Genomic DNA, 25984 nt, shown 5'->3' with positions numbered 1-25984 from the left:
CGCCAATAACTGCCCCCTGGGACTCCACCCCCTATCCAACCCCCCCTGTTCCCAGTCCCCTGACTGCCCTGCCCCCTATCCCCCCCTCACCCCCTGACTGGCCCCCCGGGACCCCACGCCTGTCCAACTCCCCCTGTTCCCCGTCCCCTGACCCCTATCCACACCCCCGCCCCCTGAGACTCCCATGCTTATCCAACCCCCCTCCACGTTCCCCATCCCGTGACCACCCCCCAGAACCTCCGCCCCATCTAACCGCCCCCTGCTCCCCGTCCCCTGACTGCCCTCCAGGACCCCCCGGCCCCAGCCGCCTTACCATGCTGCTCAGAGCAGCATGTCTGGCAGCCGCGCCGCCCGGCCGGAGCCAGACACGCTGCCGCGTTGCTCTGCAGGAGCTCGCAGCCCCGCCGCCCAGAGCACTGCCTGCACGGCAGCATGGCTGCAGGGGAGGGGGCTAGCCTCCCCGGCCGGGAGTTCAAGGGCCAGGTAGGACTGTCCCATGGGCCGGATGTGGCCCACGGACCGTAGTTTGCCCACCTCTGGACTAATCTGTCTGAATATATTTGCAAATGTTCTAAATTGAAGATTACATAATTCCTACTAATATTAAATTCTAGGTGGCAAATACGTTTTTACAGTTGTTTTGTGGTTTGCAGCCCATTGTTAGTAACGGTGATAGCTTTTTAATTCTGTAGTGAAATGAAGCATAATTCCATAATGAGATCACGCTGTTAAAACTCACAAAAAATAAATGGACTGTGGAGCAAATGAGGAGGCTTGGACATGAGTTTTCTGCCTTGAGAAAACGGTTGGAGAAAATTCTCAAGATTAAGACAAACATGATGGTGAAAGAGTATAATAGCCTTTTTCAGTCTTTAGATTGCAGCCCCTCAGGCACTGCGATTGGTTGGCTGAGACCACTGTGGGCCCTGGTCCTACACCCTGGCTGTAGTCTTTCTCTAAACCAGATTTCTGCCATACTTCAACCGAGTCCTCCCTGCCCATGGCATGGATTCTAGCACTTCCTGCTATGAACCTTCTCCTTTGAACCTCCAAAGGATCTCCTGCAGAAGAATCCAAGGCACATCCAAGGAGGGCCAGTTGGAAGTCATTGCATGTCAGTGCCACAGTATGAAAGAAATTAGAACTAAACATATATCCCCATGGTCAGATACCATGTCCCAGGCATTTAAAGAAGAGCTTTCCAGATTCCACCCACCACCCCCTCTACAGTGTGAAATGTTCCCAGGTCTCCTCCATCACACTCTGGCTGCTGGGATCTGACTGGCAGACTGTAATAAGCCTCGGAAATGCCAAGATTCTCAGGGTCCTCTCTGCAGCACAAAGCACTGAGGGGAGCCGTTGTATGAAGAGATGGTAACTTTTCCTGCCTGCAGTATTTTACACGCACTCCTGTTTATTTCTTGGGACTGGTTGTAGTGTGGAAGGGGCAGGGTCATTGCCTGGCAAGGGCACACAGGCAGGCAGTCCATGGGTTGGGGTAAGAGATCTACCCAGTCCTGCAACTCCTGGCCTATTAGCTAGCCAGGAATCTGTGGTATCAATTGCCCCAACAGTGTTGGCATTGTGTCTGTTGCCCAGATTGTACTGTCAGTGACTCCCCCAGCAGTGCTGTGTATTTCTTCCAGGAGGATATCATACTCACCTGTTCCTGTCGTAAGCTGTTGTGTAGTGTTGTTGTGTTGTGTAACATTGCCTGAGCAACTGCCTTGTTCCCCCTCATCCCCCAGAAAGGGCTGCATTTCAGTGGTGGATGAAATTGTCCTAGTGTGTATTTTGTATGTTGTTTTGTAAAGCCCTTCAGTGTCCCTCAGGATGAAAGGCATAATGTAAATGTAAAGGGTTACCTGGAAATGATTGCAGAGGTGTTCTGATAATGATGTTTTCAGTAGCAGCTCAGTGATTTCGAAGCCCAAGTCCCATCAACAGCCAGTGGAACTTAAGCTCCTAACTCACATAGGTACTTTTCAAAGCTTACCCACTGATGATAGAACAATGAGGAGTCTTTGTGGCACCTTAGAGACTAACACATTTATTTGGGCATAAGCTTTTGTGGGCTAAAACCCATTTCATCAGATGCATGGACAGTAACTTAGAGTTCTGGTGAACCTTCCAGCCTTAAAATGAGTTTGTTCTCACTTTTTCCTTGTTTAAAAAAAATTGAGAATCAGCTGTAGTCCTAAATAGGCTTAAATTTACATCTGTGTTCATTTATTATAGGGGAAGGGTAGTGATCCCATTATGAAGGTTACCTAACACCTCCCATTATAAATCTTTTCAGACCATTTTTTCAAGAGCGCCTATGCCTCTCATGATTTGCACCAGGAGTTTCAAATTTGGGGGTGGGGTGGGGGGAGAGAGTCCTGGAGTTATGGAAATGCCCTTTCCTGGCCTTATGAAACTCCATTCAGGTTGGACCAAGTTTATAAATCACCATTTTCAGTCTGCATTATACTCACTGGAGCTTGCTAGAGGATTCTTAGTAAAACCGTTCAACATTCCAGCTTCACCAAGTATGATCACCACCCAGAACTGAGTCTCTGAAGTGGACACAGATAAAATGGATCCTGGTCCTGCTGCTGCCCATCAAAATATACTTTGGCCTGTAGGAAGGGGCATTGGACCATGAGTTTTAGACTCACCCCTTAAACTATCCACTGTTAATAATTCTGTGTCTTGCACTTCATATTGGGCAAGGCTCCATTACTTACTTAGGATATGTCTACACTGCAAAAAAACAAACCTGCAGCAGCAAGTCTCAGTGTTCAGGTCAATTGACTCAGCTTTGCAGGGTTTGTGCTATGGGGCTGAACATAGCAGTGTAAGCATTCCTGCTCAGACTGAAGCTCGGACTCTGAAACCAGGGTGGATAAAAATCAATTTTTTTTTAAATAAAAAAAATCTTTTTTTTAATTTATTTAAATCAGATTTTTTTTTTTGATAAAATGCTTTTTGAGGAAAAAAACGATCTAAAGATAGTTTTAATTAAGCTACATTATAGCTCAAAGATATCTCATCATGGAATAGGGATTATAAATTCTAATTCTATAGTATGAGACAATATATTTATGTATTATTTAAGAAAAGTTTTGTAAATGAGTTCCAGTAGTTCATGGATTACGGACCCAATCTTATGGGGTTCCACAGGCTTCTGTATAGATTATTTAGGTTAATCTTTCTATCTATCCAATGGGACTCGGTGCTCAGTCTAGAAGATACCATCAGTGGTGCTTAGTTTTGCAGTTCTCAAACTGTGGATTTGTGTCTCCAGAGATAACATGCTTGTTAACAGCAAAAATGTTTTAAAATAAATAAATAAATAAAATATAGAGGTGAGAAATAACAGACCTCAACCCTTTTGCCCCTCCGCAAATTTGCATACACAGAGTCAATCCCTTACCTCTCTCTAAAAGTGCAACATTTCAAAAAGTTCAATGAATAGAACATTGTCGGGGGTGGAATAGATCTGGACAAGGAGAAGAAATCTGGAGATAAATGTGAGAATGGAGGGATAGGCAGTAGAAACAAAAGTGAAACTGTTTGAGCAGCATATTCCAGAAGTCTTGACTCAGTGTAGCCTTCATTGATTTGAGATCTACCATACCATTCTCTCACTAGAAGGGAAAACCTATAATGGCAACAGGCCGTAAAAGAGACCCAGCTTGGGAATATTTTAATGAAGTTCCTCTACCTGTGGGTAAGACAGGCATGCGTGCAAAATGCAAACAGTGCAACAAAGAAATGCAAGGCCTGGTTGCCCGAATGAAACAACATCACGAGAAGTGTTCCGTCTCAGGAGGAAGCTGCGTTGAAGATGATGAAAGGAACACGTCTGAACATGCAGGATCTTCAGGTTGGTAAACTTTTTTATTTCATACTTCTTTCTTAAGGACTGCCTGTCTTCCTTCTGGACTATTCTTGAATTCTCATGTTTGAGCAAAAAATATAGTTGTTTCTCTATGATACTGTCATTTTTGATTCAGTTGTGATAAAAAATAAATAGCTGAAATTTGCCCCCTTCAAAATCCCCCTGCCCCTTCTCCAACCGCCTGGCCCCCTTACCGTGCCGCTCAGCACAGCGTGTCTGGCTCCGCTCCCCAGCGGAGCACACAACCCGGTCCCCGCCCCCGCAGAGTGCTGCAGAGCGGCGTGCTGGGCAGCAGGGGAGGGGGAGCAGGGGACGAGGAGGAGGAGAAGGGAGGAGCTTGAGAGCTGCCGGAGGCCCGATGCGAACGGCCCAGCTGGCCGGTGATCTGAGAATGCAGGGGAGGCAGGGGGGAGGAGCTCTAGAGCTGCCGGAGGCCGCCCGGCCGGTGATCTGAAGCTGCAGGGGAGAGGAGGGGGGAAGCGAAGGAGGGGCTCTGGCTGCCGGAGGCCCCATGCGAGCGTCTCAATCCGGCCGGCCGAGTGTCAGCCACGCTGCGCTCTGCATGGGGGGAAATTCCGGACATTTTTAGATATTTACAAATTCCCCCCCGACACTATTTTTAACCCAAAAAGCCGGACATGTCTGGGAGAATCCGGACGAATGGTAACCCTACTGAGTGTCAGTGAATGCAATGGGTAATACTAAATGAGCAGTATGGTAATAATAATTAAATAATTGCTTTGACTTATTTTGTTTAGGAGAATCCATCCTCAACATACAGGATTCTAAAGACTATTCACCTTCAAGATCACCATCATTTTCTATAGTTTCAGAGTTATCTGCCAATGATAGTGTTTCAGTCACATCATGTATGTCACATAGCCACAGTATATCACCTGTAGCAAAAAGAAAAAAAAATCTCCATCATTCGGAAACAACCATAGATAAATTTGTGATAAGAACCAGCAGATTACAAAAAGAGGTAATTGATGAAAAAATTGCCCAGTTTGTTTATGCAACAAACTCTCCTTTATGTATGATTGAGAAGTTGAACCCACACTTCATTAACATGGTTCAGTCATTAAGACCAGGATACAGTCCACCCAACAGAGCAGATATCGCAGGCAAATTGCTGGATAAAGTGTATGAAAGAGAAATCGAGCAGTGTGCAAAAGGTCTAGAGGGTGAAATTGTTAACCTGAGTCTTGATGGGTGGAGCAATGTCCACAATGATCCTGTTGTATGTGCTTGTGTGACAACAGAAGAAGGGAATGTCTTCCTTACAGAAACAATTGATACATCAGGAAATGCACACACAGCAGAATGCTTACAAGAAGTAGCAGTAAAAGCTATAACAAACTGTGAAAAAAAATTCAAATGTCTAGTGCGCAGGTTGGTCACAGACAATGCTGCAAATGTATCCAAGATGAGAAGAAATTTAGAAGAGAGTGAAGAGAGTCCCAAGCTAATAACATACGGTTGCAGTGTTCATTTGATGCACCTCCTAGCCAAAGACTTCAGTGTTCCAGAAATAAAAGGCTAATGTTATTGAAATTGCAAAATATTTCCGTAACAACCACTTTGCAGCAGCTGCTCTGAAAAAAGTGGGAGGAACCAAGGTAACTCTCCCACAAGACGTGCGATGGAACTCAGTAGTGGACTATTTTGAGCACTATATCAAGAACTGTCCTAATCTGATGACAGTTTGTGAACAAAATCGTGAAAAAATAGATGGCACTGTCACAGCCAAAGTTCTCAACATTGGGTTTAAGAGAAATGTTGAACACATGCTGAGTACCCTGAAGCCTATTTCTGTAGCCTTGAACAAAATGCAGGGAAATAGCTGTTTTATTGCTGAAGCTGTTGAAATTTGGAAGGAACTGAGTGAGATCTTAAAAAGAGAAATATGCAATGACGTTAAATTACAAACATTAAAAAAACGAATGGGACAAGCACTATCTCCAGCTCATTTTCTTGCAAATATTCTCAATACTCAGTACCAGGGTCAAACCTTAACTGCTGAAGAAGAGGAGTTGGCTATGACATGGACATCCAGCAATCATCCCTCCATAATGCCAACTATAATAAACTTCAGAGCTAAGGGTGAACCATTCAAGAAATATATGTTTGCTAATGATGTTTTAAAGAAAGTCACACCAGTGAACTGGTGGAAGTCACTTAAGCACTTGGATTCAGAGACTGTTGAAGTGATAATCTCACTTTTAACCGCAGTAGCTTCTTCTGCTGGTGTAGAAAGAATATTTTCTTCCTTTGGATTAATTCATTCCAAATTGAGAAATCGTTTGGGACCTGAAAAAGCAGGAAAGCTTGTTTTTCTTTTCCAGATTATGAACAAACAGGAAAATGAAGGTGAAGACGACTGAGTTAGGTGCAGAAGCCAATATTTTAAGTTTCTCATGTTGACCTGGCTGACAGAGTCGATTTAATTTTTGTTTTTGTTTTTTTAAATATTTCATTTAACTATTTTAGTTAAAAACAATTTTAACAAAAACAAACCTGATTTTAAAAAACTTAAATGTTTAACTAAATTCAAAAATTCATATGCTTGTTTTGTTAAAATATTATATGTTTGCTGTTGAAGAAAAAAATCCAGAATACATAAGTTGTTGTTTTAGTTAAATAAAACAATTTCAATGTCTGTCTGGTGATGTTCTCCTAATACAGCCTGGCAAGAAAATCCTCCAAATATTAATGATTAACCTGTTGAACTGGAGATAGTTCATCTCCCAGTGACTTCATAAATATCTTCTTCAATTACCTTTGGTAAATGAAATAACCAAACAATCATTCATTTTCTGATATAGCTGTAAAACTAATCAGAAAAGTTTTCAAAATAAATCACTAAAAATATATAGGTGTACTTTCTAAAAATGAAACCTACAGCTATCTCTGAGTTGTGAAGAATTATGTATTAAGGTTATAACAACCAACAAGAATGCACTTTTATGTAGAAATCCATGATTAAATTGAGTCTTCCTGACTAGTGATTTAAATCAAATCCACCCTGTTTGAAACCCAGTGAGGGAGAGGATCTCAGAGCCTAGGCTCTAGTTAGAGCAGGCACATCTACACTACTATTTTTAGGCCAGTACTGCAAGCCGAAGCCAGTTGACCTGAGCTCTGAGACTCACTGCGACAGGGTTTTTTTTTTTTTTTTTGCAATGTCAGTGTACCCATAGAGGGTTACACAAGCAGGGAACAGAACCCAGACCTATAGCATGATAGACCCATATCTCATCCACTTAACAGGCTGCCTCTCAGAAAGACTCTTATAAATCTGTGAGTGTGAGAGAGAGAGAGAGATTGATTGATTGATTGATTCACATATGTGCAATCCATTTTTGCAATGTGTTATGCACCCTTTAGTAGCTGGTACATAGAGGATAAGTGTCTGCTGCTGCTACCAATTACTGTACTTAGTCCTTTAACTCTACTGGACTTTGCTGACATGCTGAACGTTTGGTATTGAAACACTGCTGCCAATGTCCAGTGGGGGCATTACAGTTGCATATGGTAGAATTTGTTTTTTCCTTTATTAATATTATCAAAACCCTAGGAAATTAATGGCACTGAATGAGGCAGGGACCGTGGGGGGAAAAATAGTATGTGAGCATGTAATTAAAGACTGTAACATAAGGCCCGGGCAACCTTAATTCTGACGTTTCCTAAGTGTTGAGCGTTTGACTTTGTAAACGTACACTGCATTAAACAAATGTTATATGCATGTAATATACAGTACTTCAGGGGTATATATGATGGTGTGGTGCATTTGGTATGGCTTGTACTAGTTCTTCAAACAAGCACCAGTAAAACTTTATATCTCCCCACCCCATCATTATTCCAAACCACCCATATGTTACAGAAACAGTACTCAGCTTTTAGTGTTGTTGTAGCCATGTCGGTCCCAGGATATTAGAGAGACAAGGTGGTGAGGTAATATATTTTATTGGAACAACTTCTGTTGGTGAGAGAGACAAGCTTTCAAGCTACACAGAGCTCTGCTTCAGGTCTGGGAAAGGTACTAAGAGTGTCACAGCTAAATACAAGATCAAACATAGAATGTAGCATAAGTAGTTAGCCCATATTCTAAGGGACCATTCAAAATAAAGTGGCCCATTAATGCCCCTGCAGTCATAGGACAAAAAGTGGGGCTAGTGGGTTACAGACTGTTGTAATAAGCCATAAATCCAGTGTCTCTGTTCAGTCCATGATTTTTAGTTTCCACCAGAGTTATGAATTTAAGCTCCTAGTCTCGTCTTTTGAAAATGTTGTGCAGTTTTCCTTTGAGGATGAGAACTGAGAGGGCAGACACAATGATCACTTTGTGACAAGTGTTCATCCACAGGTTATGTGGCATTTTTGTCTTTTTTCATTTTCTTGTGTGAGTTCATTCGAGAGCCTAGTGACTGTCTGGTTTCTCCCACATAGTTGTTATTGGGGCATTTAGTGCATGGGATGAGGTACAGCACATGCTGTGATAGGCATGTGTTGGACCCATGGATCTTAACAGATGTGTTGTGAGGTGTTGATCATGGTAGCAGTGCAGATATATCTGCAGGTTTTGCATCTGTTCTAGTAGGGTCTGGTGCCACTTTGAGTTGGTGTGCCCCGGTCTATGGGGAGCCCATCCTGAAAGAAATCTTTCCTGAACCCCCCCTTCTGGCCTTCAAACAACCTCCCAACCTCTCCATGCTCAGCATCGAAGCAAGCGCTCTACTGACCCTGCCTGCACTCAACCCACAGCACTGGCTCCTGCTGACCTCCAGTCCTGCAGGGCTGGCTGGGCTGGGCTCCTCTCTCCAAGCACCTGGTGCGTGGGGTTGCAGCACTGCTCAGGTTTCACCCAGCCACCCCTGTGTCATAGCTAGGGGCCAGCCAGGCCTAATCTGAGTATATGGCACTGTGACCCCATTTGCCAGGTTGCAAGGCCACTCACACACATTTGGCCCAGATGGCCCTCCATTGGGGGACCAGGCCAAACCTGCACAGCACAGGGAGCCTTGAAGTTGCAACACCCAGAGTGGGAAGCCAAGCCCAGCCAGCCTCACAAGACAGGAGCTGCAGGTGTTGCTGCTGTGGTATGCACAGAGTACTTGTTATGTTAATGTGTGTATTATATATTGTAGATAAGAAATGTTTAGGAAGCCAGGTGTTCTTTGCACTAAAGCTATTTACTGGTTTGTGACATGCCATAAAGGGTTACAAATAGCTCGTGAGCCCGGAAAGGTTGAGAACCACTGGTGCAGGGAGAGCTGGGAGTATTGTAGGGAGACCTGCGGGTGGTTTCATTGCTGCTGGAAAGCAGCTGCCCAAGCTTCATTTGCTTCTGTTCCTGCATTTCTCTCTACCCTTCTGGAATTGCCCTCTTTGGAGCATCATGGGCCTTTGCCAGAGCCCACCCACCTCCCCACTTCCGTTCCAGCCTCTGTCCCCCTTCCAGGAGTGATAGTTGGGTGCTTTCTCCCCTAATTTGGGGGGAAGAGGGTCCCCATGCCTGCCTGGCCCCACTCCGCCAGGGCTCTAGGGGACAGGGTTCTGGATCTTACACACAGACACAATAATTTGTTGGTGTACAGTTAGTGTCAAGAGGCCCATTGTGCTAGACATTGTTCAGACATTGTGAAAAGACAGTCCCAGTCCCAATTATGTGACTAGAGACAAGTGGATGCTATAGACAGATAGAGGAGGGAGCCCAAGGTGATGATGAGACCATACTAATAGTGTAATAAGCAGCAGTCACAGCACATACCCTAGCTAGGTCTGTAGGAGCCCCTAGCACTATTCCTGCCTCATGCTCTCTCTGCCCCAGCACCCCGACCCCAGTCTGAGATCTAAGAGATAGCCCTCTAGAGCAGCATCAGGTCCCTAAAGGTGATACTTTAATATTAAAATGGGCCCACCGAGGGTCCCACTTTACCCTGACCTTCACCTTGTCAAAGTATTCGTGTCACCATGACCCTCCCATTTAAATATGTGATCTCTTTATCTTCCAGGAACTCTTGCTGCACCATTGCCCTGCAGCTCCCTTGAGGCAGTAGTGCAGCAGTGGCTTTACAGGGCAGAGCGAACCTAAACTTTAGACTATGAGAGGGAGTGAAGATACCTGTTTCTGTTTGTGTGCTGGAGGATTTAGGGAACCCGAGTATAATTACCTGCACTGAAATCTAGTCAGTGTGCCTGCTACCTAACACCCTTAGCAACAGGACCTCAGCTTTCACCTAAAACACAACCTGGCATTCGGAGTCACTATGCTGTTACAGGTGCCAGCTCAGGGGGACAGGGCACTTACTTATTCCTTGTACAGCTCCCCAGGGCTCCTCACAGGTCTCCCACCTGAGACTGCAAGATCTGGCAGGATATGCCACAACAAGATTGCCTGGCCCTACGAATCCTTTAAAGGACCATTATTATTGTGTGATGAATGCCACAGTGTAATCGCTGCCTTCCACCACAATTCCAGCATCTTACATAACTGCACCCCCTGTGAAATGTTCCCTCTCCCATGTCCATGTCCCCGGTGCCAGGCTGCATCTCGGAAGAGCATGAGAAGCTTGCTGAAGTTCAAGGGATGATAGAATCCCTTCTTCTCATTGTCCATGTGCTACAACCCCGAGAGGGAATCTCTGGGAATTTGGCTTCCCAGTTGTTCTCATGTAACATCTCATTCCTGGAAGGGGTGGGGGTGAATCTGAGCCCGTGGGTTTTGACTCTGTTTGCATTTCCCGGGCAGCTGCACTGGAGACTGGAGTGCCGCCTTTGCTCTAGTTCAGCCATTCTTTAGCCAGCAGATTTTTTTCTTACTGAACAGTTTTTAAAAACATGTTTATTTGGGGGCAGGGCAGCTGGGGTGAAGGACTGTGCTCTCTACCAAGACTCTGCGGTTGGAGGACTCTCCAGGGCACAGCTGCCTCTGTGCAATGGAAAGCAGACAACCGTGCCAGGAGAGCCCTTCAAGCACTGATGCCTTGGCCTAGAGACACAATCCTCTTCCTATCTGCAATACATCCCCTATGGCACACAAGCCTACTCCTCCTCCCCATCCCTGCTAAAACCCCCCTCACATGACTGTTCATTGCCCCCTGCAGCCCTGTGCACTGTCTGCCCCCCAAACTGCTGCAGCTCTGAAAACATAATGACTGCTGAACTGTTCACAGCAGGAGTTCAGAGAAATGCGACCATGGCCTAGCTACTTGCACTACACACAGGAGGGTCTCTGCACCCTTTGGAGAACCACTAAAGGAGTTATTCTGCTCTTAGGACTCTACCCAACTTTTCCAGGGCAGCTACAATCACAGGAGTCGGCAATTTCCAAACCTTGACCCTTCCCTGCCTCACCATTTTGATTAGGACACCACAGTTTATTAGGCCCAAAACTACAGTTTTTAAAAACCCTCAAACCAAACAAAAAATCTAGCCTGAATATAAAGGGTTTGATTAAAAATGTAACTGGTGTGACAGACCCAGACCAGTGGGGTACAGGAGTCTGGTAGAGGGCAAATATACTGGTCACTGGATGAGTAGTTTTCTGTTCCCTGAGTGACCAGAGCAGGGGCTGCACTAGAGTAATCAGGAACCTGCTAGAACCAGTTAAGGCAGGCAGGCTAATTAGGACACCTGGAGCCAATTAAGAAGAAGCTTCTAGAATCAATTAAGGCAGGTTAATCAGGGCACCTGGGTTTTAAAAAGGAGCTCACTTCAGTTTGTGGTGGGAGTGTGAGGAGCTGGGAGCAAGAGGCGCAAGGAGCTGAGAGGGAGAGGGAGAGGGAGAGGGAGAGGGTGTGCTGCTGGAGGACTGAGGAGCACAAGCGTAATCAGACACCAGGAGGAAGGTCCTGTGGTGAGAATAAGGAAGGTGTTTGGAGGAGGCCATGGGGAAGTAGCCCAGGGAGTTGTAGCTGTCATGCAGCTGTTACAGGAGGCACTATAGACAGCTGCAGTCCACAGGGCCCTGGGCTGGAACCCGGAGTAGAGGGCGGGCCCGGGTTCCCCCCAAACCTCCCAATTGACCTGGACTGTGGGTTCTCCCAGAGGGAAAGGTCTCTGGGCTGTTCCCCAACCCACATGGTGAATCTCTGAGGCAAGAAAATCTGCCAATAAGCGCAGGACCCACCAAGATAGAGGAGGAACTTTGTCACACTGGTGTCAGGAGTGGGATCTTGGGGTGCACAGAGCGGCGGAAGAAGGAGGGTGATTTAAACAAAAAACAAAAAAGACAAAAAGGGAAAGAAGGGCAGCTAAGGCCTTGGGAACCCGAATACTGACCCAAAGCCAGAGGGTCGCTCTTGTAGGTAGGCGGACCCGCGCAGGCCACGCAGGAGGGAGAAGCACCTGAGTCTGACCCCCACCCTAATGCTTCTGAACCAGTAGAGGCAACAGAGACTGGGCCCCTAGATCTTGGGCAGATTAGCCCCGGGAGAGGAAATTTTGGACGGGACCAGGCAGAAGACCCAAGGTATGACAACATTAGGAAGGAGGTGACTGAAATAGATGGGGTCCCCGTGGAAGGAAAAACCCAGGGACCAGGACCCTACTTCATAATGAAGAAGGATCTCTTATACCGGGTTGCACCAGTACAGGGGCAGAAGGTACAGCAGATCCTAGTACCTCAAAAACACCAGAACGCTGTATTAAGTCTTCCTCATAGTCATCTTTTTGGGGGGCATTTGGGGGTAGAAAAGACCCTGGCACAAGTCCTACGACGGTTCTTCTGGCCCGGAGTACATGAAGAAGTGCGGAGGTACTGTGCCTCCTGCCCGGAGTGTCAGCTGCACAGTCCCCGTCCCCACTTGAGGGCACCTTTAGTACCCCTTCCCATCATAGAGGTCCCCTTCGAGCGAATAGCCATGGACCTAGTGGGACCCCTGGAGAAGACGGCTCGGGGCCACCAATATATACTTGTTGTTTTGGACTATGCTACTCGCTACCCAGAAGCCGTCCCCCTGCAGAACACGGCCTCTAAAACTATAGTCAAAGAGTTGGTGGGGATCTTTGCCTGAATGGGGCTACCGAAGGAGATATTAACTGACCAAGGAACCCCATTTATGTCGAAGCTAATGAAGGACCTCTGTACGCTGCTCCATATACATACCCTGAGAACTTCGGTCTACCATCCACAGACTGATGGGTTGGTAGAAAGGTTTAACCGAACCCTCAAGGCTATGATAAGGAAGGTGGTAAGTCGGGACGGGAAGGATTGGGACACCCTACTACCTTACCTTATGTTCGCTATCCGGGAGGTACCACAGGCCTCAACTGGGTTTTCCCCCTTCGAGTTATTATACGGGCGTCACCCCCGTGGCATACTAGATATCGCCAAAGAGATCTGGGAAGAGGAACACAATGAGGGGAGAAATATAATAGTGCATGTAATGCAGATGCGAGACCGGATAGCCCGGGTTACCCCTATTGTACGGGAACATTTGGAGAAGGCACAGGAGGCCCAGCGAACCCATTACAATCGCCAGGCAAAAGTGCGACAGTTCCAACCAGGGGATCAGGTTATGGTGTTGGTACCCACGGCAGAAAGCAAGCTTCTGGCCCAATGGCCTCTGGGCTGTTCCCCAACCCACATGGTGAATCTCTGAGGCAAGAAAATCCGCCAATAAGCGCAGGACCCACCAAGATAGAGGAGGAACTTTGTCACACTGGGTAATTTTGCATCTAAACTTCCTCCTCACTCGTTTGGTCAGTTCACTAGCTGTTTGTGAGGCTCTGGCACAGTGCTGGTGTGTGGGAAGGGGCTGTGGCCAGTTCATGAGTGCTGTGGTCACGTGATCAGCAGCGAGCAATGCAGTACCTAGGAGACCCTTGCAGCCAGTATACAGGGGGCCAGGGTTCATGGGGAGAAAAGGTGGCAGCCCCAAGCCCTGTGCTGAGCACATCTTAATCGGACCCCGCAATCTGGCCCATTGTTTGTATTCTTAGCAATCCCGTTCAGTGGGAGACATACAAGGAGACCTGGGAAGGAACAGTACCTTTACTTGAATGCTCCAAGGGTCCATTTTAACTCACCTTGGTGTCTGATGGACAGTTAAGCTTTACCACTTAAGTAAGGCCATTGAAAATAATTTTTCTGGAAAGGGGCTCAAACGCATCTTGTTTTTTAAAAGAAAAGTGATTTGGCTCAAAAAGCAAATAATACTTTCTCTATTGCCTCAAGCAATACAGCATAGAAGGCAAATCTGTCCCATTTGTAAACATTTTAGAACCACTAATATGTTCTTGGGATGAGTGTGTTTTTTGTCTCCATAGCTATTACAGTACCACTGCTATGTTTAAGACTTATTTGGTAATGCATAGCAGCTCTTCCGATGGAAACATTGTCCAGACTACTGAGCATAGTATGAATGAGAATATTTGCAGAAATTTAAACAGCAAATGGGCTGCAAGTGAGCTACATTTGGGGAGAACTGTACTGGTTTGACAGACAGACGCCTAAGCTGTGAGAAGCCAGAGCCCTCACCTTTAGTGGAGCTTGCATTGCTCCAAATTCCAGTCCAGTCTGGGAATATAAGCCCCACTGTGGGTTTCATAGATTGTAAAGTCAGGAGTATTGTGTGATGTGATCATCTAGTGTGGCCTGTATAACACAGACATAGCACTAAATGATAGATTCATAGGAGATTAGGGTTGGAAGAGACCTCAGGAGGTCATCTAGTACAACCCCCTGCTCAAAACAGGACCAACCCCAACTAAAACATCCCAGCCAGGGCTTTGTCAAGCTGGGCCTTAAAAACCTCTAAGGATTCAGATTCCACCACCTCCCTAGGCAATAGGATGACCAGATGTCCCGATTTTATAGGGACAGTCCCAATTTTTGGGTCTTTTTCTTATATAAGCTCCTATTACCCCCCACCACCTTCACGATTTTTCACATTTGCTCTCTGGTCACCCTACTAGGCAACACATTTCAGTGCTTCACCACCCTCCTAGGGAAATAGTTTTTCCTAATGAATATCCAACCTAGACCTCTCCCACTGCAACTTGAGACCATTGCTCCTTGTTCTGTCATCTGCTACCACTGAGAACAGTCTAGATCCATCCTCTTTGGAGCCCCCTTTCAGGTAGTTGAAAGCAGCTATCAAATCCCCCCTCATTCTTCTCTTCTGCGGCCTAAATAATCCCAGTTCCCTCAGCCTCTCCTCATAAGTCATGTGCTCCAGCCCCCTAATCATTTTTGTTGCCCTCCACTGGACTCTCTCCAATTTGTCCACATCCTTTCTGTAGTGGGGGGCTCAAAACTGGACGCAGTACTCCAGATGTGGACTCACCAGTGCCGAATAGAAGGGAATAATCACTTCCCTCGATCTACTGGCAATGCTCCTACTATTGCAGCCCAATATGCCATTAACCTTCTTGGCAACAAGGGCACACTGTTGACTCATATCCAGCTTCTCATCCACTGTAAACCCGAGGCCCTTTTCTGCAGAACTGCCGCTTCGCCAGTCAGTCCCCAGCCCGTAGCAGTGCATGGGATTCTTGCGTCCTAAGTGCAGGACTCTGCACTTGTCCTTGTTGAACCTCATCAGGTTTCTTTTGACCCAATTCTCCAATTTGTCTAGGTCACTCTGGACCCTACCCCTACCCTCTAGCGTATCTACCTCTCCCCCCAATTTAGTGTCATCCGCAAACTTGCTGAAGGTGCAATCCATCCCATCATCCAGATTATTAATGAAGATGTTGAACAAAACTGCCCCAGGACCGCTCCCTGGGGCACTCTGCTTAATACTGGCTGCCAACTAGACATCGAGCCATTGATCACTACCCGTTGAGCGTGATGATCTAACCAGCTTTCTATCCACTTTATAGTCCATTCATCCAAGCCATACTGCTTTAACTTGCTGGCTTCTTAACTTCCTTGAATTAATTCCTGTTTGAAATAGAGTAGCTCTTTTAGACAAACATCCAATCTTGATTTAAAAATTGCCTTGATGGAGAATCCACCATGACCCATGGTAAATGGTTCCAGTGGTTAATTCCCCTGACTGTTAAAAATGTACATCTTTATTTCTAGTCTGAATTTGTCTAGCTTCCACTTCCAGCCATTGAATTGTGTTAGGCCTCTCTCTGCTAGATTAGTATGTAAGAGACTAGGTGGGGAAGGTAATATCTTTTATTGGACCAATTTCTGTTGGTAGAAGAGACAAGCTTTCGAGCTACACAGAGCTTTTCTTCAGACTGGAAAAGGTAACCAGAGCGTCACAGCTAAATACAATATGGGACAGCTTGTCAAGCATAAGGGGTTAACACATATTGCCGAACACCAGTTAGAGAAAAGTTGGCAATTAACCCCACTGCAGTCATAGGTCAAAGGAGAGTCAATAGGTTACAAATTGTTGTAATGAGCCATAAAACCAGTGCCTTTTTCATTTGAGGATAAGGACTGAGGTCAAATATGGAGTGATCGTTCTGTGAAAGGCGTTCGCCCATGGGTAATAGAGTGTCTTTACACTATTCTGTGTGAGTTCATTCGAGATCGTAGTGATTGTATGGTTTCATAGAATCATAGAATATCAGGGTTGGAAGGAGGTCATCTAGTCCAACCCCTTGCTCAAAGCAGGACCAATCCCCAACTAAATCATCCCAGCCAGGGCTTTGTCAAGCCTGACCTTAAAAACCTCTAAGGAAGGAGATTCCACCACCTCCCTAGGTAACTCATTCCAGTGCTTCACCACCCTCCTAGTGAAAAAGTTTTTCCTAATATCTAACTTAAACCTCCCCCACTACAACTTGAGACCATTACTCCTTGTTCTGTCATCTGCTACCACTGAGAACAGTCTAGATCCACCCTCTTTGGAACCCCCTTTCAGGTAGTAGAAAGCAGCTATCAAATCCCCCCTCATTCTTCTCTTCTGCAGACTAAACAATCCCAGTTCCCTCAGCCTCTCCTCATAAGTCATTTTTGTTGCCCTCCGCTGGACTCTTTTCAGTTTTTCCACATCCTTCTTGTAGTGTGGGGCCCAAAATTGGACACAGTACTCCATATGAGGCCTCACCAATGCCGAATAGAGGGGAATGATCATGTCCCTCGATCTGCTGGCAATCAGTGTGGCAGCAAGGGCACACTGTTGACTCATATCCAGCTTCTCGTCCACTGTAACCCCTAGGTCCTTTTCTGCAGAACTGCTGCCTAGCCCTTCGGTCCCTAGTCTGTAGCAGTGCATGGGATTCTTCCATCCTAAATGCAGGATTCTGCACTTATCCTTGCTGAACCTCATCAGATTTCTTTTGGCCCAATCCTCTAATTTGTCTAGGTCCCTCTGTATCCTATCCCTACCCTCCAGCTTATCTACCACTCCTCCCAGTTTAGTGTCAGCTGCAAACTTTCTGAGTGTGCAGTCAGCGCCATCCTCCAGATCATTAATGAACATATTGAACAAAACCGGTCCCAGGACTGACCCTTGGGGCACTCCGCTTGATACTGGCTGCCAACTAGACATGGAGCCATTGATCACTATCCGTTGAGCCCGATGATCTAGCCAGCTTTCTTCAGGTATAGTCCATCCACCTTATAGTCCATTCATCCAGCCCATACTTCTTTAACTTGCTGGCAAGAATACTGTGGGACACCGTATCAAAAGCTTTGCTAAAGTCTAGGAATAACACGTCCACTGCTTTCCCCTCATCCACAGAGCCAGTTATCTCGTCATAGAAGGCAATTAGGTTAGTTAGGCATGACTTGCCCTTGGTGAATCCATGCTGACTGTTCCTGATGACTTTCCGCTCCTCTAAGTGCTTCAGAATTGATTCCTTGAGGACCTGCTCCATGATTTTTCCAGGGACTGAGGTGAGGCTGACTGGCCTGTAGTTCCCCAGATCCTCCTTCTTCCCTTTTTCAGAGATGGGCACTACATTAGCCTTTTTCCAGTCATCCGGGACCTCCCCCGATCGCCATGAGTTTTCAAAGATAATGACCAATGGCTCTACAATCACATCCGCCAACTCCTTTAGCACCCTCAGATGCAGCGCATCCGGCCCCATGGATTTGTGCTCATCCAGCTTTTCTGAATAGTCCCGAATCACTTCTTTCTCCACAGAGGGCTGGTCACCTCCTCCCCATGCTGTGCTGCCCAGTGCAGCAGTCTGGGAGCTGACCTTGTTTGTGAAGACAGAGGCAAAAAAAGCATTGAGTAAATTAGCTTTTTCCACATCCTCTGTCACTAGGTTGTCTCCCCCATTCACTAAGGGGCCCACACTTTCCTTGACTTTCTTCTTGTTGCTAACATACCTGAAGAAACCCTTCTTGTTACTCTTAACATCTCTTGCTAGCTGCAACTCCAAGTGTGATTTGGACTTCCTGATTTCACTCCTGCATGCCTGAGCAATATTTTTAACTCCTCCCTGGTCATTTGTCCAATCTTCCACTTCTTGTAAGCTTCTTTTTTGCATTTAAAATCAGCAAGGATTTCACTGTTAAGCCACGCTGGTCGCCTGCCATATTTACTATTCTTTGTACACATCGGGATGGTTTGTTCCTGCAACCTCAATAAGGATTCTTTAAAATACAGCCAGCTCTCCTGGACTCCTTTCCCCCTCATGTTATTCTCCCAGGGGATCCTGCCCATCCGTTCCCTGAGGGAGTCAATGTCTGCTTTTCTGAAGTCCAGGGTCCGTATTCTGCTGCTCTCCTTTCTTCCTTGTGTCAGGATCCTGACCTCGACCAGCTCATGGTCACTGCCTCCCAGGTTCCCAACCACTTTTGCTTCCCCTACTAATTCTTCCCTGTTTGTGAGTTGGTTCACCCACATACTTGTTCACATAGTTCACCAACATAGTTGTTATTGGGGCATTTGATGCACGGGATGAAATACACCACATATTGTGACAAGCATGTGTAGGAACTATGGATCTTGAAAGGTTTGTGCTTGGGGGTATTTGGAGATATGTCTGCAGGTTTTGCATCCGTTGTTCTGCCAGGGGCTGGTGCCGCTTTGAGTTGGTGTGTCCTGGTTGTGCGGAGCTTGTTTCTGATTGTAAACAGGGTCTGAATGAGCATACAGTTTGTATATAGTGGAACAGAGAGAGATGGGTCTCCATTTGCTGGGGTCATTTCGCTCGCCTTTCTTGTAGACGAGCACCATCATAGATTTCTTCCAGGAGCTGGGGGTATGGCAGAATTGTTTGCATTTGTTGAAGATGGCAGTTAATACCAGGCAGCCAGGATCTCATTTTTTCAGGAAGTTATAGAGAATGCCATCTTTTCCTGGTGCTGTGTTTTTGGTCTTAGTAAGTCTGGTCATTACTTCTCATGATGTAAAGTCTTGTTCCAGGTCCCCTGCACAGTCATCCAGGGTAGTGTATGAAGGCACCCTGGAAGCTGCATGTCGTTCTGAGCTATGCAGTCGAACACACCCTTGAAGTTTGAGAATAGTCTCTCTGATGGGATTGCTCAGTAAGATGAGGGCCCGTCGAGGATCTCACTCATAGCCTCAGGACAGTTTAACTGGTACAGCTTCTGGATCCTGAATGCTGCTGCTGGATTGTAGCGGCAACTGATGTTCCTTCTCCTGGCTTCTCTCATGTTGTTGTTGTTATGGCCCGACGCAGGAGTTCTGTGAGCAGTAGGTGTGTTCTCCTGAGTTCCCTTCCTCCCAGATACAATTTCTACAGACAGGTCTTTAGTGAGTCTGTCTACAAGGAGGCCAAAGTCATCGAAGGAGGCTCTCCTCGTCAAGCATACGACCAGCCTTCCTGGTAATAACATGGTAATAACATTTTCCTGTCTCTACTGGAAATACCTCGCCTGATGCATCCAAGGATTACATTAACCTTTTTCACAGCTGCATCACATTGGTGGCTCATAGTCATCCTGTGATCAACCAATACACCCAGGTCTTTCTCCCCCTCTGTTGCTTCCAAATTATACACCTCTACCTCGATATAACGCTGTTCTCGGGAGCCAAAAAATCTTACCGCTTTATAGGTGAAACCGCGTTATATCGAACTTGCTTTGATCCGCCGGAGTGCGCAGCCCCTCCCCCCCCGGAGCACTGCTTTACCACATTATATCAGAATTCGTGTTATATCGGGTCGCGTTATATCGGGGTAGAGATGTATGTCCTGAATTGTTCTGAATAATGGTTTTCAAAAGCCCTTTGGTTAAGCAATGCTAACAACTAATTAGATGCAAGCTAAAGTGGCATAAAAAACAAAGTACGGGTTTTCAGCATAAAAACAAAGTACAGATATTTTTAAAAACCCAACAGGTTCTGGAGTTTTGTCCTGAGGTGGCATAACACACAGGGCTGTATGTTATGAAGTGTAAAAAGGAGCAGTAAATCTATTTATAAATACAAATTCCTTTACACAGACCTGTTTCACTTACATAACCCTGCAAAACTATCAGTCACAGATAACTCAGGGCAGTAAACATTAGAAGCAACTTAGCCCCTCTGTGTTTCTAAACATTATGTCAGTGAAAAGCAGCTAAGTTTAATGCAGACTGGAAAGTGCAAACATTCCAGCAGATTAACAGGAATGGGAACAATATTGAGACCTGGGGCTTTCAATCCCAGCCGATTCTTGGCCAGCCTGCCAGGCTGTCCACCTCACTGCATGAGGCAATAGAGGGTTTCTGGGCACAGGGCTCAGTGGTACATGGCTGAGCTGACTGGGAGTTGGAGAGGAAGGATTGGGTTAAGCACGTTAGGCTACTACAGAGAAGGGAGACTGGATGGCACCAAGGATTAGCAATGCACAGTGCAGAGACCCCGGTGGATTCTCCATCACTTGGCATCTGTAGATCAAGACTGGGGGGTCTCCTTCTGAAAGATCTGCTCTGACTCAAGCAGAGCTGGATGCAGAAGTCACTGCGTGAGGCTCTCTGGCCTGTGTTATGCAGGAGCTCAGACTGGAAGATCATAATGGTCCCTTCTGGCCTTGAAATCTGGCCCCAATCTGACAGTTGGGGTAGAACCCAGGAATCCTGACTTCTATGTGCAACTTGGCAGGAGTTTAGATTAGATGACCCTTGCGGTCCCTTCTAACCCCATGGTTCTATGATTCCAGGCACTGAAAGCCTCCTCCTTCCCCCCCCCCCCCCCCCGGCAAACACATATGGGTGTACTCCCCTTGTTCATATAGTTTGCTTCCTTTTGTTATTAGCATCTGTATTGCAGTAGTGCCTGGGGCCCTAATCCTAGATCAGGAGTGGGGGAGCTAAGCCAGCTTTGAACTTTTTCAGCTGCAAGTGTAGGCCATGATCATGGCTACAATCTGCAGTAGGGCATTTCATCAAATAATTCCCACCCGCAGCATTGTTGGTTCAGCTGTACTGGCATTAGCCTTAGCAGTGCCTTCCAGCATTTGTACCAGCCTGTTTGAGTGTGATTTTAAACCTTCCTTTCAGACTCTAAGGACTAGTCTACACTAAAAGTGCTACAGCGGCACAGCTGTGCCGCTGTAGCGCATCTGGTGAAGACACCCTATGCCAGCGAGAGAGAGCTCTCCCATCAGCATAATAAATCCACTGCCATTTGAAACAGTAGCTATGTTGGCAGAGAAGCTCTCCCACTGACACAGCACTGTTCATACCGGTGCTTAGGTTACTGTAATTTACGTTGCTCAGGGGGGTGGCTTTTTCACACGCCTGAACGACATAAATTATGCTGAAGTAAATGGTACTGTAGACCTGGCCTAACTCACCCAAATCAAAATAGAATTCTCCCAAACTCTGAAAGCTTCACCTTAGTGGCTCTTTCTCTGCAAAACATCAGCTGTCTCTTCCCAGACAGTTTGGTGTTAGAGCTGGTGAAAAAAAGATTGTGGGAAGCATTATTGTATCCATTATCCACATTCTCAGGAGTGGCTGAATCATCTTGCTCAGACTTTCCACGGTGATTCACCATGACAGAGTAGGCCTTGAGAATTTTATCCTTAAAAGTGAAAGAATCAGAAAGCTATTGACAATAGAACCTGAAGGTCTAAAATGGAAATGCATAAGCACCCTGAACTATTGCTGTCACTAGCGTGCCAGCCGTACCTGTACTCACTCGTTGTCTCCTTGAAGTGTGGATTTAGCTCTGAGCCTGATAAGCAAAAAATTGGTGGGTAATGTTTGGTTAAATGTGTGTGTGATGTTAAATGACTAGGGAATTCCAAGGACAGACAGACATTTTTCCAAGGCACACAAACCATGATGTCTTTCTTCTGTTAATAGCGATAATATTTGCATTTTCTTACAAGGTCTGCCACGCACTTGACAAATATGAATTAAGCTTCAAAACAACCCCATACAGTCCTCCATTTACATGTGGAAAAACTCACCCTTAGAGACACCCACACAGCAGGTCTTTGACAGTTGGGGTAGAACCCAGGAATCCTGACTTCTATGTGCATCTTGGCAGGAGTTTAGATTAGATGAGCCTTGCGGTCCCTTCTAACCCCATGGTTCTATGATTCCAGGCACTGAAAGCCTCCTCCTCCTCCCCCCCCCCCCCCCCCCAGCAAACACATATGGGTGTACTCCCCTTGTTCATATAGTTTGCTTCCTTTTGTTATTAGTATCTGTATTGCAGTAGTGCCTGGGGCCCTAATCCTAGATCAGGCCCCACTGTGCTGGGCTCTGCACAGTCAGACCGAAGAGATGGTCCCTGCCCCAAGAGCTTACAATGCAAGTAGTTTCCCTGCCCAGCATGGCTGGGGGCTCCATTTTCTTGATCAGTCTGGGTCCTCCCTAGCCTTAACCACAAGAGCACAAAGGATGAGGAGTTCTCCACATCAAAGGGAACCATGCTATTCCCTCTGCTCTGTCCCCACTACAGGGAGAGGCTCCTCCCACCTCCCTAGGCTCCTTCTAACCCCACACGCAGTCTGTGCCCAGGCAGATTGCCTTCCATTCCTTGTGTGACTCCCTCCCCAAAGCCAGTTTCTTCCAGACCCCTGCCAGCATTACCTTGGCCAACAGCCTGTCTCCCAGCTGCTTCCTGCTGCTAGTTCCACAGAGTGCCCAGTTTCCCCAGTGGGAGCTGCTGATGTGTTTGCTGGCCCAAGGGCTAAGTCAAGCTCCAGTAAAGGGAGTGAGGGTAGAGGTGGAGGGACACGCCATATCAGGAGTGCAGGCCGAGGGCAGAGGGTGAGTTTCTCTATCAGTTGGTATATGAGACAATGGAACAACCCTGACCCACTTTTCTTCCTATGAGCCTGAAGCCATCTGTCACCTCATGCACTACTGCCACAGCTGTCAGGTTCTCTCCAAAGGCACCCTGGAGATTTGCATGGCTATGGGAGTGCCATCCAGCCCTCTCCCTCAGTCAGTCCCGTTATCAGCATGCTCCTGGCTGAGGTGTACAGGAAGAGTGGCGACTGAATAGACCACAACCACACCCCTGCTGGTGCTGGAGCTCCCCTGCCCATGAGTTTCAGGAGTGCAGGAAAGAGAGGGACAGACCAGCAGCACTGCCAAGGACATTCCAAGCTGGCGGTGGGCGTAGGGGTGAAGAAGGCAAGAGGTTAAAGCTGCCAAATGAGCAGGAGAGAAGTCCCAATGGGGGACACTCCTGCCTCAGGCCTTGCAGACCTTTCACCTCCCACACCCCCCAGCCAGCTCCTGCAGCCCCCCGAGCGAAGAGTCCATTCACAGGAGTATTAGCCAATTGTCCAGTGTTCGAAGCAGCAGCCTGAGTTCCCAGCAACCTGGCAGTCATAGCTAGCCCCTGGCTCTGCTCACAGGGCGGCACACCCAGAGTGCAAGGGAAATCAAACATTTCCATTTTCTTCACAGCTTGTCAGCCCCTTAGACTAGGTTGCCTCCTGTTTTTTCATTACTGCACCAGACATATTTGATATAATGACTGCTGCATGTGGCATGCGGCACAAGGGGTGCAGCCCCGATTGTGAGCCATCAGCTAGAATCAAAGTTAATTCAGGAAAGCAGTAAAATTGGTAACATGTATTTCATGCCTCTAATCCGTACATTTTCCATTGCACAATCTTCCTTCTTGAGGCACAGAAAGCAAACTCAGCTGACTACTTTAGAGTCCTAGCTCCAAAGGCAAAAACCTAAGAGATCCCCAGAGACACTGGCTTTGTTTTCAATGACTCAGATGTCCTTCTCCTCCACACACACACATCTTTAAACCCTGGACAGTAAGCACCCCACTGATTGCATTCCCCAGCCAGCTCAGAGCCTAGCCCCTCTCTGTGAACGTACAGGCTCTCTAGGCAATGGAAGTGCTGTGGGTTCAGGGCCTGGCAGGGTGATTGACTGCGAGGGTTGGTGCAGGGCAGAGGATTGTATTCCCAGCTGAAATGGTGACTTGTCCTGTCCCTGAGTTTTATGCTAAAACATTTTTCAAGTAGTGCTATTGTCCCCAAAGGCAAATGAGCATGTGTAGCACATATCCAGCTATAGCCACTGCCCAAACCTTAGAGATGGACCCTGGGCCCAGGCCCCTCTCTCTACAATGGGCCAACCCAAAAGGCCACACAGGAATGCCCAAACTTTCCATCTCCCATGGTCTGTGTCCACAGCAGGTTGTAGGTAGTGGAGCACGAGCTGGTTATAGCTGCTGCTGGAGGGTAGCATGGAGGTGTCTGCTCTTCAGGCCCGGATTTAAGACTCCCTGGGCCTTACACACCCCAGAGATGGCTGCATGCACATGGTTTATGAAAACTCTTTGGGTCCAAAGGCCTTAGAAAGTATCTTTATATCCTGGTTTCAAAGGGTTTTCCCAAACTTCAGGCCAACATAACAGAAAGGAGATGCTGCTGAGGTGCTAATGCTGCCTTTCCTTTTTCAGAGAATGTGATAAATGGGCAGGACTACGAGGTGATGATGCAGATAGACTGTGAAGTGATGGACACCAGGATTCTGCATATCAAAAGCTCCTCCATACCCTGGTACCTTCGACAACAGCAAGGGAATCAGACCAACCCCTTCTATAGCGCTGCTCCCACCGTCCCCGAGACAGCCCACCCCATGAGAGCAATCGTGGAATCACTGCAGTAGCTCCCAGAAGCCTCACAGCTGCAGTCCCTGAGCCTCAGCAAGGAGGCAGAAATGTTTGGTGATACAAATGCAGCTTTCACCACTATCACTATTACTAGGTAAACAGCTGGGGATACCCAGCTCCAGCACTAGGCCCTACCACTTGCAGTTAGTCTGACCTTTCCTGGACTCCTAGAACTGCAGAGGGCTCAGCCCGGGCGTAATTCCAACACTGATTCTCCTCAAGTGGAACGTTTTACTAGAACCCTGTGACGCTGCCCTGCCCGTTGCCTTCCCAGCCTTGCTGGTGCACCCTGCCCAGCCTCTTCCCCTGTCTGATATGTCCCATGATGGCCCTGGGCAGTGTTTGACATCATCCTGGTAATGACAGCGAGTGAACGGACATCCTGCAGGGACAGGGCAGGCAGGCGAAGGAAGCTGGGCAGACGGGTGGTGATGTCTGGGAGTGGCAGTATGGCCTGGTGGCCAGCAAGCAGGGCTGGGGCCAGGAGGACAGGGCCTTACTTGCTGTATGATCTGGAATAACTTCCTTTACCTGTATTTCAGTGTCCCCATTTGTAAATTGGGGCTAACCCCTGCCCTACCTCACAGAGGAGGGGGTTCTGAGGTTTGATTAGCTGCTGTTTATGGAAAGCTAGGGATCTTGTGGAGGGAGACTCTGGTAGAAGTCCAGAGTCGCAGTATTTATTTATTTACACTCTAGCATATTAGCAAACGGGGCAAGAGAAGAATAGGCAAGTTTAACTGTGGAGGGGGCAGCGAGACATGGGGTGCCCTAGAACTGACATGTCCTGTACCTGTGCAGAGGTAGGGCTGCAGCTTTTGTCTGGAACTGTGCACAGTGAACCATTCTGCTCACACTCTGCTCTGTACTTAGTACCAGGTACCAGGATGGGAGAAAGGAACAGCTGGCCTGGCCTCTATGGTTCCCCCTGCAGGCAAGAAGAAGAGTGGGTCCATGCAGGAACCACTGCAAAGCTGAGCTCTGCACTGTCCAGAGCAGGCACACGCTGCACACCCCTGGAATCCTCCCCCGCAGAGCCAAACCAGCTCTACTGCTTGCAGAGCTGCTGCCCTCATGGGGGAAGAATAGGGACTGGATTTGGGCTAGATTTTAAGATTCCCCCAGT

At 47.1% G+C, this 25984-nt stretch overlaps 1 protein-coding gene across 1 annotated transcript in view; it reads left to right on the top strand.

Moving 5' to 3' along the window:
* ATF6 (activating transcription factor 6) overlaps nt 1-24854 on the top strand; it is a 365356-nt gene extending 340502 nt beyond the window's left edge. The window contains exon 17 of the mRNA XM_065408946.1: nt 24646-24854. Within this exon, the coding sequence (XP_065265018.1) occupies nt 24646-24854 (209 nt within the window). The remainder of the gene's footprint in view (nt 1-24645) is intronic.
* The last annotated feature ends 1130 nt before the right edge of the window (nt 24855-25984 follow it).

The sequence above is a fragment of the Emys orbicularis genome, chromosome 8 (assembly GCF_028017835.1).
Source record: "Emys orbicularis isolate rEmyOrb1 chromosome 8, rEmyOrb1.hap1, whole genome shotgun sequence".
NCBI classification, from domain to species: Eukaryota; Metazoa; Chordata; order Testudines; family Emydidae; genus Emys; species Emys orbicularis.
Note: the sequence above shows the minus strand (reverse complement) of the source record. Positions and strands in the feature narration are given on the sequence as shown.